This window comes from Marmota marmota, unplaced genomic scaffold (genome assembly GCF_001458135.2).
Source record: "Marmota marmota marmota unplaced genomic scaffold, marMar, whole genome shotgun sequence".
Taxonomy (NCBI): domain Eukaryota; kingdom Metazoa; phylum Chordata; class Mammalia; order Rodentia; family Sciuridae; genus Marmota; species Marmota marmota.
The window spans coordinates 1,522,228-1,538,579 of NW_026000016.1; the positions used below are offsets into that span (position 1 = coordinate 1,522,228).

Below are 16,352 nucleotides of genomic sequence, written 5' to 3' on the forward strand. Positions count from 1 at the left end.
GTCATTTTAATTTGCTAGTATCCATAGGAAATAAAAGTAAAATAAAATAGGTCAACTTCACTTTAATAATACATTTTATTTAACTCAATACACCCAAAACTTTATCATCTCAATATGTAATCAATAAAATTGGGGTTTTTTTTTGCCTTTTTTTCATGCTGAGTTTTGGAAATCAAGTGTATTCTTACATTTGTGGTACATCGCAGTTTGAACTAAACACATTTTATTTTCACAAAAGCCACATGTGGCTAGCGGTTGCTGAACTAGACAGTACAGTTCTAGACTGTCCTGGGAATTTGGGGCAAACAAGGTACTGTTGCAAGAACCAACAGGGTATGGGGTTGAGTTCTTGCCAAAGGGTTCACCAATCATGAATACTGCAAAATTTGATCTCTGGAATGCTTTATCAAGCATTGGTTTAGTAGGGTTTGTAGATAACAGAATAATCCAGATAGTATAGCTATATGGTTGGAAGTAAGGCAAGGGAGAAATAGTGGAGAAATAAGAATGGACTGAGTGCTTGACAATACACACAACACTTTTCAGGAAGAAGATTTATTAATATTTATATTTTAGAGACGAGGAACCTGAAACTGGTGGGTTAAGCAACAAGGTCAAGTTACAGAATTCTGCCTCCCACGTGAAAGAAATTATATAATAACCTTTCTCCTCTTCCCCAAAATGGCAATTGCAAGTCTTTGAAAGGGAATTGTATGAGCTCTTCCAAGAAAGAAGAATTACACTATTCTATGGAAGAGGATATGAAATGCAAAAGCGATTGTAGTCTCCCTGAGGCATGTCCACAGACATTCTGAAGTGTCTATAAAGCACAATCAAGCCCATGAACTGGTACCCTCATTTACAGCAGTTAGAGGTCTTGACCATCTCTACAGCTATTGACGTTACAAGCACACCTACTCTCTGATCCAGCAACTGCACTTCTAGGAATTATCATGAGCATGAAAGGAAATGTAAATGCTTCAGGATTATTTACAATAATGCAAGCTTGGAAGTAAACTACAAATCCATTAACAGAGGACTAGTCAAAAACTATAGTTTGTGCAAGGGCTATCATTCAGCCATAAAAATGAGTGCAGAAGCTATTTATGTAATATATGGGATGGTGAACAAAATTATAATTAAATTAAAAAAAAACTTAGGGTAAGAACTATACGGCTAGTATGCTGCCATGTCAATAAAATAGACAAAAATAATTATAAATATGTTCGCTTATACGTAGATAAGGATAGACATATGCAGAAACACTGACTGTCCAGAGAGAGGGAACTATGTGGTAGAGATAAGGGAGGATATTATCATTTGTCTTTTGGCATATTTTAAATTTTTAGGTATGTCAACATGTTTTAAAATAAATGAAATTGCTTCTAAAAGTCAAGGAGAAAGAACTCAAGAATGCAGAACTGTCAGTTCCCAAGCAGGGAAAAAAAAAAAAAAAAAGTTAAATAAAACCCTGAGGAGCATTAGTTATTCCTCCACAAACAGCTGATGGTAAAAAATGGAGTTTGTTTTTCATCACTTTGAAGAAAGAATTCATCCCTCACCTTAGCAGTTTAACTCTTAGATAAGATTATAATGGAGACAGTCATTGAAGTTTTTCCTGGGGCCTCGCCTATATATGAAACATTCTGTAACTACTTTTTGAATGTTTTATTCCATTCTATGAAAACTTCAATTTTAGATGCTGCATTTAACAATACTGGAGCCCAGATTGATCCCTGAGGACATAATAAAAACATCCCTTCTAGTATTTATTTCCTAGCTCGGATTCCAATGTTGTCCTAAGTGCAAGTGGTACATGTGCTATGTGTATCTTGTTCCAATTCTTTAACACGTGAAAAATAATAACAACCCCAAAGGCTCGGGAAGATTCTTATTTATATCAAAGATTTTGCACACTCAGGAAACATTACAACCACTGGTAGTAACCAACATCAAAACTGTATACCCATCAACTATGAACAAGGCCTCTGGAGTCATTCTATGCAATTATAATGAGGCTGTAATTTTATTTCTCTTTAACTTCTAATATTTTGTACACTTCAGATCAAGTTGATCACTCACCTGAAGGAATAATGAAAGTATCCAAAGTATTGTTGCCCCTTTTACATATGTAGCCTAGTTTCTGAACACATTCCAGGTTTTCCCATTTAGCGTTTTTTCCAGGATTTAGTGACACACAGCTTTTTCCAGGTTCAGTTGATGGGCTTCCTTTGAGAAAAACAAGAAAGTTTAAATGGCACTATTACACATACTATAAGTAGATAGTTCCCCAGTCCCACATCTTCATCCTCGAGATTTAATGGATCCCCATTCTGTCTTTTGCTACACATTCACAAATAAATATTTACTGACTGCAAAGCAAAAGACATGATGGGTATCTATTCATTGCCTTGTTATTGGATCATTCCAATCCCGAAAAATGTTGATTATAAAAGTATACTTCCTTGAAATAACTTTTTCTCTATCGTCCACTAATAAAGCCAGACTTAAATTTAAATAGTCATCACACTAGATCACATCATGTATCACAAAGCGGTACCTGTATATTAAACACTGTCAATACCTACTGAAAAACCAAGTCACGTTACCAGGGTAACTGTGAGAACCAGGCTAGAGAATGTGCACATAGGGAAACTTTCCTCAATGAGAAGGAGGAGACAGGAAAGAAAGACAGTGGAAAGGACAAAGGCAATGGGAGGGAGATCTGGAATGACAACACGCTAAGCTCCCAGAATTAGGTCTCAGTTCCTTCCACTCAGCCCCCTGAAGAATAAGTTGAGGAGTTAACTCCTCATGCACTTCTTACTGTGAACTGATTAAAGATCCAGAGAGACGACACTGCTGAGCAGTGGTTCCATGTATTGCTACCTGCATTTCTCTGCTCTGAGTTCCTCTGCCGTTTGAATTTTAAACCAGGACTTCAAACACTAGCTACGTTTCACGCCTGAAGTCAGGGCCAAGGAGTGACGCTCTGCTAGTGATTTTACTCTGTGACCTTGGATGTACATATAACCTATGTATTCCTGAATTTCCCTTCCCCTCCTACAAGATGGAAATCATGTTACCTGCTCCATAAAGTTTCAGCAGAAAATTTTCAAATACTACACAAAGAAAAAACAACTGTGAGTTATAAATATAAAGATGTTTTTAAAAGTCTGTTGAAACTCTGACTAAAATACCAGGGTAACTAAACTAACAAGTAAGTTGCCAGTACTAGAGAGAAACTTTCAAGAAACAATAATACACTTATTTGGTTAGTAATTTGTGTATTCAGTAGTAAATCACATTATACGTTAATTTGCCAAAACAATGCCACTGCCAACTTTAAGATATCAAACAGTGGTCTTTAATGCTTTAATAGTCATTACATATTTGAATTCATACTAATTCATCCTTTGTGTAAAAGAATTTTTAAAAAGTAAATGTATTTTAACAAATGACCACTTGCTAAGTGCTCAATTGAAATGTTTGAATGATTTATACAAAAGCAATTTATAGAATTCCACGAAGTTTCTAATTTTACTTTGAGAAATCTCTTGTGCTATTTCAGAAGGCGATGTAGTTCTGTACCTACTTTTCAGGAATTGGGACTAATGTTTTCCATTAATATTCTCCTTTCACACCCTCACCTTCACCAAAGTTAACCCCCAAATTCTCTCAATTGAACTCTTAGAATACAAGTGCTTAAAAATTTTAATCCTTACTCCCAAACTGAATAAAGAAAATGACCTGTTTTTACATTGTACAATAATTTAGCCACCAAGAGGAGAATAAATTCTAGTCCCTAACATATGATTATTATTGTCTAATGATCTATTGGAGCCCAACTAGTATTCTCCAGCATAATTTGACAGAATGAATAGGCAGACGAATGAAATCCTCACTCATAAAAAATACATCCCTTATAGTAATATTTACTTTCTGTATTCCAGAAGAAAATAAAAGTGATTTTCCATGTCAAGCTTAAAGCAACAGGACTGAGGTATAGCTTAGCAATAGAGCATGCACTTAGCATGCATCAGGCCCCAGATTTGATACCCAGCACACACACACACACACACACACACACACACACACACACACACATTAAAGCAACAGCCCTGCAGCCATCATGCACTGAAGGAATATATCCAAAATAGAATTTCAAAGTAAAATCTAATCAATCTAAACCAAAACATAAACTCTAAAACTTCTAGCATGTTTTAACATCTATATAATGGAATACTATTTTACCAAATTTCTTCTTCTTTTTTTCCTCTCTTTTTAAAAATACTAATCAATATAGAAAATAAAAGTTTAGTTTTTTTAAGCTAAATGAAAAAAAAGTTTTTTTCAGTGGCTTTAAAAGATGAAGTCTGAACATATCAAAGAACACACTGCCTTGATATTGTTCGTAGTAGAAGTGATAAAGAAAGATGTGACCAATATGCTACTGTTTTCCTTTTCCACACCTATGGTAGACATTACTGATTGTTAGTTGCACTCTTTCCTGAGGAGCCAGGATTGGTACTGTAATGGGGTTGAAGGGATTGAAATCACACTCCATAGAGGTTCTCTAGCAGCTACTAACATTGAAACACAAAGGTGGACCAGGATAAGGAGATAGGATAAGGGCTTTAGAGAAGGGACAGAGGGAATGAGACCATGCCAACCTGAAAGGAGACTTCGGGCCTGGAGAACCTCCTGTCACTGCCCCTGAAAGCTTCAACCGCAATAGCTCTTCCTTAGTTTCCCCTACCCCTAGCTCAAACAACAGCCAACCACAAAATCTACCCCTACCTCAAGCACTTCCTTTTGTGCTAACCAATGCTCACCCCCACCCTTGTGCTAATAAAGGCTTAGAAATCACTTTTCCCGGATTTGTTGAAGAAGACAAAACAGAGTTGATTGGCCCCTTTCTGAATCCTGTACCCCATCAATCACCTATAGGAACAGATCCAGCCCATAAAAACCCCAAGACAACAGATACCTGTCAGCAACCCTCTCTTGAGACATCCCCCCCACCACCACCACTTCACGAGCTCTGCTTTCTTTCTATTTATGATAAATCTGGTTATTTTGTTCTCACCCTTGTGTCTGTGGATTTTATTCCTCAAATTCATAAGATCAAGAACCCATCCATCCACACTGTGTTACAACATCAGTTGGTGTTAGTGAATAATGCAAAAACTTTTTAGCATTACTTTTTTTGCTTTCTATGAACAGTGGCTTTGTACATACGACCTACCTTCAGGAATTAGTCTCCTCATCTGTTACTTGTATGTTATGACAATATAGAAATAATTAGTTCATACCATTTTATATCCTCTAGAAAATTAGAAAGCTATTGAAGTTTTTGTCTTTCCCTGACTCTAGTTTTCTGCAATCAAACTACAAATTGTCAAGAGAAGTGCTAATTAACGTTTATGCTAGTATGGAATATTGTGAGCTGTGACTGATGTTATATCTTTAATCCAATTGTACTACACTAAAAACAGCAGAAAATGATATCAATGTAGACCTTAAGGTCTTTGTATTAGTAACAGCAATATTGTAAATATTGCACAACTGAATTAATGAGAAATTAATTTGTCAATCAGGATAATTTCAGTTCATTTAAATTCATAGTGTGCATATGTAAAAAACTGTAGGGTTATAGGGTGCCAGCTTCCTGAGATAAGAACTTGTCTTCCAGGATTATCCCCAATTAATAAAATAATAAATCCCCAATTAATAAAACCATAAATCTTTGACAATTGTATGTAACATTATGTGTTACATATTATAAACATAATTTGTGTTTAAGCACTTTCAGGTAATTTATGGATAAGCACTTTCAACTGCAATGTTAAAGAAAATTCCAAAAGGACAAAGATTCAAAAGTCAGACGTTCAAAGAATCGAAACCACCTTGCCAAACTTTGTAAATATTTGGTGAGAAACACTTTCAGAGATGATGAGAAGAAGAAGTGGATGCAAGAACATGTGTGTGTGTGTGTGTGTGTGTGTGTATAGAGTAATAATATCTGTTACTGTCTTTAATAAATTATAGTTCAGACTAGCTATAAAATTTGCTTTTGAGTATAATATCTTAACAAATCAAGAATATGCCAAGAATTCATACTGTAAACAGAGACATGTATTAATTGGGAATAATCCTGGAAGACAAGTTCTTATCCCAGGAAGGTGGCAGTCTATAACCTTTCAGTTCTAGGATATTCAAATCTAGCTGGTAGATAGCCAACCAGGGTGAGAAATGGACTGTGATCAATGAAGTCTCCCAGTTCTTCTCTTTGAGATCTTCATGTGAGATGAAAAGGTCTTAACAGCATCCTGGTGAATTCAACTTGGATTAATTCAACCACAGACAGGCTTAGCCTTACCTGGTAACCAGTTCAAATATCGGAATGGACTGCCGCCACTCCACTGCCAACCAGTGGTGAAACTCAGACTGTTAAGCCCAATCCAGAGTCCTGAAGTCAAGGAACTGGTTAGTCCTGTACAACAAGAAGCAAAACCAAAAATAAAACAGATACTCAGAAAACACTGAAGTTCAATTCAGAAGTAAATGCTTGAATCAAAATGTAAGAGAAATAATAAATATCAAGCCTGACATTTCTCCTTTGTTTCTACTAGTAATCAAAAGCAAGTAGAACTACTACTGCACTGAAAGAGAAAGAAATTGAGGCCAAGGGAGCATAGGTGAGCTAGTAAGACTCTAGCTAAGGTTTCAACCCAGATCTGACCATGACAAACCCATCCTCAAGGATATTATGAATGTGCTTCTTACTTTGATATAACTTAACTGTCTTTAACTATCATCAAATAATGACATTTTACCCCATTTGAGATTAAAAGTAAGATTGTTTCATATAAAAGCCAAAATTCTCTATGACTCAAAAATTTCAATGAACATTTTAAGCTACCATGTTCATGAGTCATTATCTCAACCTCAGAAAGTTCTTATCATTTCAGAACTTACTTTAAGAATTTTATATTTTTAGAAGTCAATTTTTCTTCTTTATTAAAATGAATGATTCAATTCAAGGCACTAAATGTTTGTTACTCTAAACTCTTTACTTAGGCAGATAATAAATCATAATTACAATGTTTAAAACTCTGTTCAATCCTCAGCCTACTGTGGAAGTTAAAAAACAAGACAAAACACAGAAGCAATATGGATCTCCCAGTGTGAAAAACTAACCATTATTACCTTTATCTTTTTAAGAACCATAGATACGAATTCCCTATTCTCTTTAAATTCTTTTAGTTGATTAAAAACAAATTTTAAAAAAACACTGTACTTTTTGGTAATAAAAATACCAATCTAAATATGTATGTGTATGTGTGTATGTGTGTGTGTATGTGTGTGTGTGTGTGTGTGTGTGTGTGTGTATATATATATATATATATATATATATTAATGTAACTGAGCAAGTTTTTTGGATATACTCCCCAGTCCAATCTTTCAGTGCTAAGAGTTACCAATTATGAAGCACTTATAATAATTTAAATCAGATTAGGCCCAAATTTCCTTAATAAGACTCCTATAGCACAAGAATTAAAATCAAGAATTAATAAATGGGATGGATTCAAACTAAAAAGCTTCTCAGCAAAATAAACAATCAGTGAGGTGAATAGAAAGTCTACAGCTTAGGAGCAAATTTTTACCATTTGCACATCAGATAGAGCACAATCTCTAGGGTATATAAAGAACTCAAAAAGCTAAACACCAAAAACAAAAACAAAACAAATAACCCAATCAATAAATGGGCCAAGAAACTGAAAAGACACTTCTCAGAAGGTGATATACAATCAGTCAACAAATATGTGAAAAAATGTTCAACATCTCTAGCAATTAGAGAAATGCAAATCAAAACTACTCTAAGATTTCATCTCACTCCAGTCAGAATGGCAGCTATCAAGAATACAAACAACAATAAGTGTTGGTGAGGATGTGGGGAAAAGATACACTCATTGCTGGTGGGACTGCAAAATGGTGCAGCCAATTTGGAAAGCAGTTTGGAGATTCCTTGGAAAACTGGGACTGGAACCACCTTTTGACCCAGCTATCCCACTCCTCGGTCTATACCCAAAGGACTTAAAAACAGCATACTACTGAGTTGGAACTGTAGCTCAGTAATAGAGTGCGTGCCTCGCATGTGTAAGGCACTGGGTTAGATCCTCAGCACCACATATAAATAAATAAAATAAAGTCATTGTGTTCATCTTCAACTAAAAGAAAAAAACAGCATACTACAGCGACACCGCCACATCAATGTTTATTGCAGCACAATTCACAATAGCTAAACTGTGAAACCAAACTAGATGCCCTTCAGAAGATGAATGGATAAAGAAAATGTGGTATATATACACAATGGAATATTACTCAGCAATAAAAGAGAATAATATCATGGTATTTGCAGGTAAATGGATGGAGTTGGAGAATATAATGCTAAGTGAAGTTAGCCAATCCCAAAAACTCAAATGACAAGTGTTTTCTCTGATATAAGGAGGATGATTCATAGTGGGTTTGGGAAGTGGAGCATGGGAAGATTAGATGAACTCTAGATAGGGCATAGGGGTGGGAGGGGAAGGGAAGGGCATGGGGGTAGAAAAGAGGGTGGAATGAGATGGACATCATTACCCTAAGTACATGTATGAAGACATGAATGGTGTAAATATACTTTGTATACAACCAGAGATATGAAAAATTGCGCTTTATATGTGTAATATGAACTGCAATGCATTCTGCTGTCATATATAACAAATTAGAATAAAAAAATTTTAAAAGTAATTAAATGACTGTATTTGCTCATTTAATCTTCATAAACTTTTTTTTGTTTGTTTGTTTCTTTGGTTGGTTGGTTGGTTGGTTGGTTTGGTTTTTTTGGAACAGGGAATCAAAGCCAGAACTTCACATATGCAAGGCAAGAGCTTTGCCACTGAACTACATCCCAGCACCCCCGTAAAGTTTTATAGATGAGGAAACTGGGTGTTTAAATGATATAATAGAACTGGAAATTTGAACCATGGCACCAAAGTTCAGAATCCATAATTCTAAGTCATTAAATTTTTACCAATTTTTCATGAGCTTGTAGAGACACACAGTCCTGTCATATGTTGACATGGGTGAGGAGCACTGGATCTCAATGTCAAAAGTCATCTCACATTTTTCACACCCCAGTTCTGTAAGACTGCAGTACGCAAACAGAGAACTACTTGAGGATACTGATAGGTTGAAACTGATGAAGTAAGTTGAGGCTTAATAAACTGAACCGACCTCAATACTGGATGCTTGTCCTGGAAAGTAAACCCTACTATGATTACTTTAAATAAAGCAATAAAAGAAAAATGGGATAGAATTAAATACTGACATGCAAAATCAGTGGGAATTAATTAAAATCCACTTATTTTTATCAAGCATTCTAGGAAAAAAAAGTTGAAGAACTAGCACAGTGTTATTTAATGTGGAAGTTACCTAGTTCAATTCTTTTGCTTTATGCATGAGAAGAGAGAGTCTGAGCAACTTGAGAGTAATGCAGAGGATTAGCACATCAGGATGGGAACACAAGGTTCAATTTAATTTTCCCAGTGGATTTAATCCTTACTGAAATTAAATTTGCCTGTAAGTTATTATTACAATACCTTTTTGAGATAATTTTAAATTGTAGAGCACCTTTAAGCAAAGAATGAACTAAGCAGATATTTCTAATACACGTTTTAGCTTCCAAAACAATAGCTCACTGCCAGGACTCACTCCTGTCACCTATGAAGACTCAGCCTTGGATTTTCAAGGTTAGAATTGTACCACGAAATCCGGAGATATGTATTATAAAGTTTTGCCAAGGAAATGACATTATCAAAAAAGGAAATATTTGTTTAGTCTTAAATCTGTGGGATAAACACTATTAAGAATGACTATATTCATTTTTTTAAAAATGAATTAGTCCATATTAAAATCATTTTATAATCATTCATGTCACCAATTACTTCCTTTTATCATTTTTAAATATTTTTTTAGTTGTCGATAGAACTTTATTTTATTTATTTACTTATATGTGGTGCTGAGAATCAAACCCAGTGCCTCACACATTCCAGGCAAGTGCTCTATTACCATTTAGCCACAACATCAGCCCACTTCCTTTTATCTTAATAATATGACAATTATTTTGAGTACTAAATTGGTATTTGTGTTCCTTTAGGAGAAAGAAATCAACTGGAGTACTGTCCCTCCTCATTACGAATAAAGTGCCAAGAAGAGACACCTGTTTACCAGACTGTACCTTAGAAATATTCTGAGATCAGTATAATATTGATAATATTCTTCATATTAATAATTACTCTACTAATTACTGTTGAACATTGGATAATTTTTAACAAATTATTTAAAGTTGTATTAATTTGAATAATATTCATCTCTATACTGGCGGAAGGGTAACCCTAAAAGAAATACTACATAGCTATTCCCAAAACCAACTACTCTGGGATTTTACAAATTTTTCAGCTAAGAAAAGAAGCATAATTAAATTCTCAAGAGTAAATAATTCATTAATTAAAGAAGCATGAAAGTATATTTTGTCTGAGATTCCTTATGTAAATTCCTCTTTGGTGTGATGAGAAATGACTACAACTGTTTACAGCAAGTATCTATCCTTTGACCTTCCTTTTTAGTTGTAGGTATTTCTAAGTTTGTCTTGAATAATTAATTAATACTTTTAAAAATAGAGCCTGATGTATTGTGTTTAATAAATGTGGTTCCTATTAACATTATTATTACTACTAATAGCTACATTTTGAATTAAACTAAGCAAAAGATGTGATTTAGAAACAAAATTCAAATCTTGAGTTAAATGATCACTTAAAGGCCTGGAATTACAGCCAGTGGTAGGGCACTTGCCAAGGATGCACAGAGCCCTGAATTTAATCCCCAGCACCAGGCAGATATACACAGACAAAATCACTTAAAGCACGAAAGCATCATCCACATTTTTTTTTCTAATGTGCATTTGTTATTTCATAGAGGAGCAGACCAAATATTTTAGTATTGCTAGACAAAGCACCAATTTCACATGCTAAATTTATTTTTAAAATAAATTCTTCTGCACGTATTGTCTGAAATGGTGATAACCCTGCTTTTGAACTCAGTTATGATAGAACATGTATTCACATCCAGTACTACACTTTTTTTTTTTCATTTCGATATATAGGTCCATTTTTGTTTTCTAGGTAGTCCCAAAGGAAACTGGTAAAAACATTCAGAACAACAAACCAAATTTCGCTTCCTCTATCTCATTTCAGTTCTGTAAATCCTAAACCTGCACAGACATAGTTATAAATCTGATTCAAGAACTGAAGATTAATAGAGTTGTCCCAACATTTTTCAGGGCAAAAACAGAAGTGAGATAGTGAAGTGGCTGAGGGTGATGTTGCCAAGGAGCTTCTGGGCAGAAACTTTGGGTCCTGAAGACTATGAAATCAGATCTCCAGTTTGCAATGTCTTTGCTGGAGCAAGGAGAGGTCAGGTGTAAATTAAGGGTTTCTAGGAGAGCTCTGGGGAATACCGGAAACCTGTCAATTCTGTTATACACAGGAAGGGTGAAATGGAAGACTGAGATGAATTCCAGTTCAACTATTTTCTGAACCAGGGGCATTAAGCAAATTTCCTAATGTCTCTCTGCTTGTTTGTGACGCTGTTTGTGGGGATAATAATGTTTATTTATAAAGTTGGTGTGGACTTTATTTCTGGCTCACACCAGCTGATCAATAAGTGACAGCGAATTTAATGTCAGAATTATCATGTTGGCTTACTCATTTTTAAAAATAGTATTTATTTCTCAAAAATCCTCACTTAAATAAACCTCATTTTAAAAGTATAATAATTTGTGGGTTCATTTTTATGGCATAGTTCTCCAAATAGAGAGTATCACAAACACCTCTGCACACCATTATTTCCTAGATTCTTCTTCATATATCCCAATTAATATTGACTGCTGAGAATATCATTCTTTCAGAAAAAAAGGAATGCCTTCCCTCTATTTTATTAAATTTTTTATACCTTAATTTTACTTATTTTTTAAATGAGGATCAAACCCAGTGCCTCACATATGCTAAGCAAGTGCTCTACCACTGAGCCACAACCCCAACCTCTCTCTATTTTTTACATTTCCTCTTAGACATTATTTTCTGATTGATTGATATTTGTTACTTAGAAAGGCATGAAGTACTCAAATCTCATTAGAAAAGTCACTCTTATTCAGGTTCTGCTGACTAAAATTCCATACCCTTGGATAAAGATTCAAATAAGCATCTGAAGTCAACCCAGCCCTGGATCTCTTGGAGCTTGTTGGCTCCGCTGGTGGGCACACTGGTGGTGCTTATTGACCAGGGAAGCATTTCCTGTCTTTCCAGTCTGATAGCAGAGTCCAGGGACCAGGATATGAGTCTAGCTGGGCAGAGATGCTGTCCACTCCTATCATCCCTTCCTTCTCTGGAATTGGTGAAAAGAATAAAAAGTGAACCATGCTCCATCCCTTGACTCTCAGAAAGCCAGAAAACAAGTAAAAATTGTAGAGGATGAGAAAACGCAACCTGCAGATACCAAAAATAGAATACACACCAAATGAAACCATTTCAATCCTGACACCCATTTCTCCAACATATGCAAACGTGCAGGTAACTCCAGCATCCTCTTGAATCTCCTTTTTCTATTTCTTCATCATCTACATGAATTTACATTGATCTCTGTCCATGCCTTCTTCTCTTTCTCCCTTCTTTACTCATGGTTGTAAATATTAATTGCTCTGATCCTTTGTCCCAATATTGGAAAGGCACCAAAGACCAACACAAAATAGAACAATTGAGCAGACCGAAGCGGAATCCTATCTCTAGGTTCATGAATGCACACAGTGAGGTCATATTGCTTTTCTGTCTACACTCTGTTTAATAATAGCTTAGGGGAGAAATGGGTTCCAGCTGATGAAAGATGTCATCCAAAAACAGTTGGAAAAAGAAAAGTATTAGGAAATGAAGCAAGCCTGAAAGTCTGATTGCAGAGTCTATGCCCTTGGTCCCTCCCCTTTGCTGTCTGGATATAGCATGTGCTGATACAATATTTCACCAGGTGTGATCCCTCAACTAGCTGCCCCTGAATCACCTGGGTGGTGGATTAAATGCAGATTCCTGGGCCAGATACTGGTCTGGAATCTCAGGGATCTAGGTCTGACTAACAACTTCACTCTAGCAAAATTCCCAGATCATAAATAACCAACTTCACTTTTAAGAATCACTGCACTTACTGTCTTCTTGTCTCATTGTCCAAACATTAGGTAGAATTTCAAAATAAAATTATTTTATTTTGCGGAATCAGCAAACATTCATGGAAACTCTCTCTGGAAGTTTCTGTGTGAATTTGCTTGGGGCAGGGTGTACATCTTCATAGGATGTTCCTCTTTTCAGATATTTGCCCCCCTAATCCAGTCTGCACACAGATTTCAGATCCCTTCCTCCGAGGCCTGTGCTAGCATTTGAATCTGTTCATTCATTTTCTTTTTAATGTCTGTCTTACCCCTTAGACTTAATGTCAACAGGACAGGGTTGGCTTTAGTGTCCCCAGAACCTAACACAAAGCCTGACACAGAGGTACCTGATATCTTATGAAATGAATAAATAAGTAAAATAATAATAATAACAATAACAGATTAATGTATTTATACTCTTGGGGGAAGTAGGGCACATAACTGTTAATAAGGTGGGACACAGATAAGAGAAATGCAAAGGGAAATGGACAGAACTGCATTGCAACTATATAAGATTTTGCAAATTCCAGGTTTTAAAAAAATGGGATAAGAAAAAATGCACAGGTGAGAAGTATGGGACATGTATGTCACCCAGAAGCAATACAAGACTTTTCTTTTGTAAAGATGACAAAATGGGCTGGGTGCAGTGGATTATGCAGCCTACAATCCCAGCTGCTCTGGAGGCTGAGGCAGGAGGATGGCAAGTTCAAAGTCAGCCTCAGCAAAAGCCAGGCACTAAACAACTCTGTGAGACCCTGTCTCTAAATAAAATACAATATAGGGCTGGAGATTTGGCTCAGTGGTCGAGTGCCCCTGAGTTCAATCCCTGGTAACCCCCGCAAAAAAGATGATAAAATGCATGAAGGGGAAGAGCAGTAGATGGATACATGATAGCCTATGAATCAGGCAAAGGTTGCTTTAGTAACTATTTGACAGGAAATGAGAAGCTATTAAGGGTGTTTGAAACAGGGTAGTCACAGGATAGGAGATATATTAATCTAATAGCAGCATTAGAGCAAACTGGCATGCAGGGACTCTGGAGGCAGACAATTGAAGGTGGATTTGCTCCCATACTTATTTGTGGCCCTAGTCTCTCTATTTTGACTTCAGGTTAGACCTGAATAATGATTATTTAACCAGAATGGTCCACGGCTTTGTGTCCAAGAATGACATCACCCATTGATTGTGGCATCCTTGACTCTGAGCCAGATTAATCCTCAGAATCTTTCTTAGCATACTCTCTAGAGTCACAACCAATAAAACAAAGTTGGCCTATGAAATAAGACCTATTTGCCATTCCTGGCTTTGTCATCAGAGTGTAAATTTGTCATATCCTCTGAATTATCTGCCCAGGGACCACTCATATCCTGATGTTTATGATCATATGGGCTGAGTACTTTTAAGTTCAGTTTATGTAGAAATAAAATAATTATGACTTGACTTACAACTTTGTTTTCTTTTCATGTCATTACCTGTCAGGTATGTTTGCTCATGAATCTCTGTGACACTCAGGAGCTCAGCATTCTGTTGTTGACAGCTCTTCCTTGCCTGGTGCCAAGTCAAAGCAGATTTGGAGTTTATCTGGTAAAGAACGTTGGTCAACGGATCTTTGGTCCATAAGTTTGCACTGCCCTCAACTGCAAAAGAAGTCAGACAGAATTTGCTGCAATGGACATGGAAACATTTCCAGCGAACAATATTTTTTAGCCCGTTCTATTCGCCGGATTGCCTGAAGCATTATCTTTTTATTTCTTTTCTTTCTTTTTATTTCATCTTCTTTCCCCTATTGATAAATCCAGTTGGATTTTCTTCACTTCTGAAATGAAGAGTGGGTATTTCACGAAACAATCACATCCAATCCCTTCCAGGAGCCTAAAAAAAGAAAAGGAGGCATCCCTTCTGTATTCTCCTGCTGGGTCATGGGTCATCGGATGAGCTAGAAGTGGGGCAAATAAAAAGATCAGACACAAGCCCAAGTTTCTCAATCTACAAAAAGGTTGAAGTAGGGGAGGGGAAATAAATACATGTCTTCTCTCTGCAAGTAGGTGCTTTGCCACATTCCAGTTTGGTCCTTATCAGAATAAATAGCCTCCAAGGGGAAGATCATGGACTCCCACAGGCGATTCATCTGTGTCCCAAGGGCTGCCAGTCTCTAGTAGATTGACCTCAGTTAAATTGCTATTGGAGCCTCATTTTCTCAGTGCTAGAATATTTTCCATCTAGGTGAAGCTCTTAGCAGTAGTAGGTGCTGATTATTAGCTTTTCTTCCCTCAGAGTAAAAAATACATATATTATTTTAGCTTATCTTTTTCTTTGCTTATTGTATGATTCCCAAAGTACTATATTCTATGAAAGGCCAATGAGATAAGTATTATTTTAGCCTTTTGCACATAAGATATTTGGGAAGTTAGTTAACAAACGGAATATTTTTGTATGTTTGATGTTATGAAAACTTCCCTTTTCTCTTCCATAATATAAAATTCTGCCTATAAGCCATGTAAAATAATAATCTCATTTATTTGTAAGGAACAGGTAAAGGATTATGTGACTTCTCAAACTTTCTGAGAAGTACTCCGCTTGCTAAGATACGAGGCTGTTTTCCTTAGGCACTGAGCCTCCACCTTGATTCTTAACTCTGAATCTGTTTTGCTTTTGTGTCTGATGAGGAAAAAAACTGCAGACGTTTCTGTCATACACACACCACACCCTGTGATGTGAGATGTGCAGTCCCATGGCACATCAAAGAGGAAGAAAAATATGTTCTAATTTAATGCAGACAACAACATAGAAATTTCTATGGTTTTGTGTGTATGTGGTGCTGCAGACCAAACCCAGGGTCTCACACATGCTAAGTGGGCACTCTACCACTAAGCTATGCACCCTATAAAATAACTGTAGTGTTCATATGTTTACATAATACATTATGTGTTTTATAATACATTAATATTTAATACTTGTGTATTTACATTAATATTTAGTATTTACATTATATGCTTATATGATACATTATATATTTATACAATCCGTTAATAAGTAATGTGTTTATATAATGTTA

At 35.9% G+C, this 16,352-nt stretch overlaps 1 protein-coding gene across 1 annotated transcript in view; it reads right to left on the reverse strand.

Moving 5' to 3' along the window:
- Mrc1 (mannose receptor C-type 1) overlaps nucleotides 1-16,352 on the reverse strand; it is an 86,781-nt gene that overhangs the window by 51,328 nt on the left and 19,101 nt on the right. The window contains exons 4-6 of the mRNA XM_015483400.2: nucleotides 14,770-14,934; nucleotides 6,383-6,496; nucleotides 2,083-2,229 (exon numbers count right to left, since the gene is read on the reverse strand). Of these exons, the coding sequence (XP_015338886.1) occupies nucleotides 2,083-2,229; nucleotides 6,383-6,496; nucleotides 14,770-14,934 (426 nt within the window). The remainder of the gene's footprint in view (nucleotides 1-2,082; nucleotides 2,230-6,382; nucleotides 6,497-14,769; nucleotides 14,935-16,352) is intronic.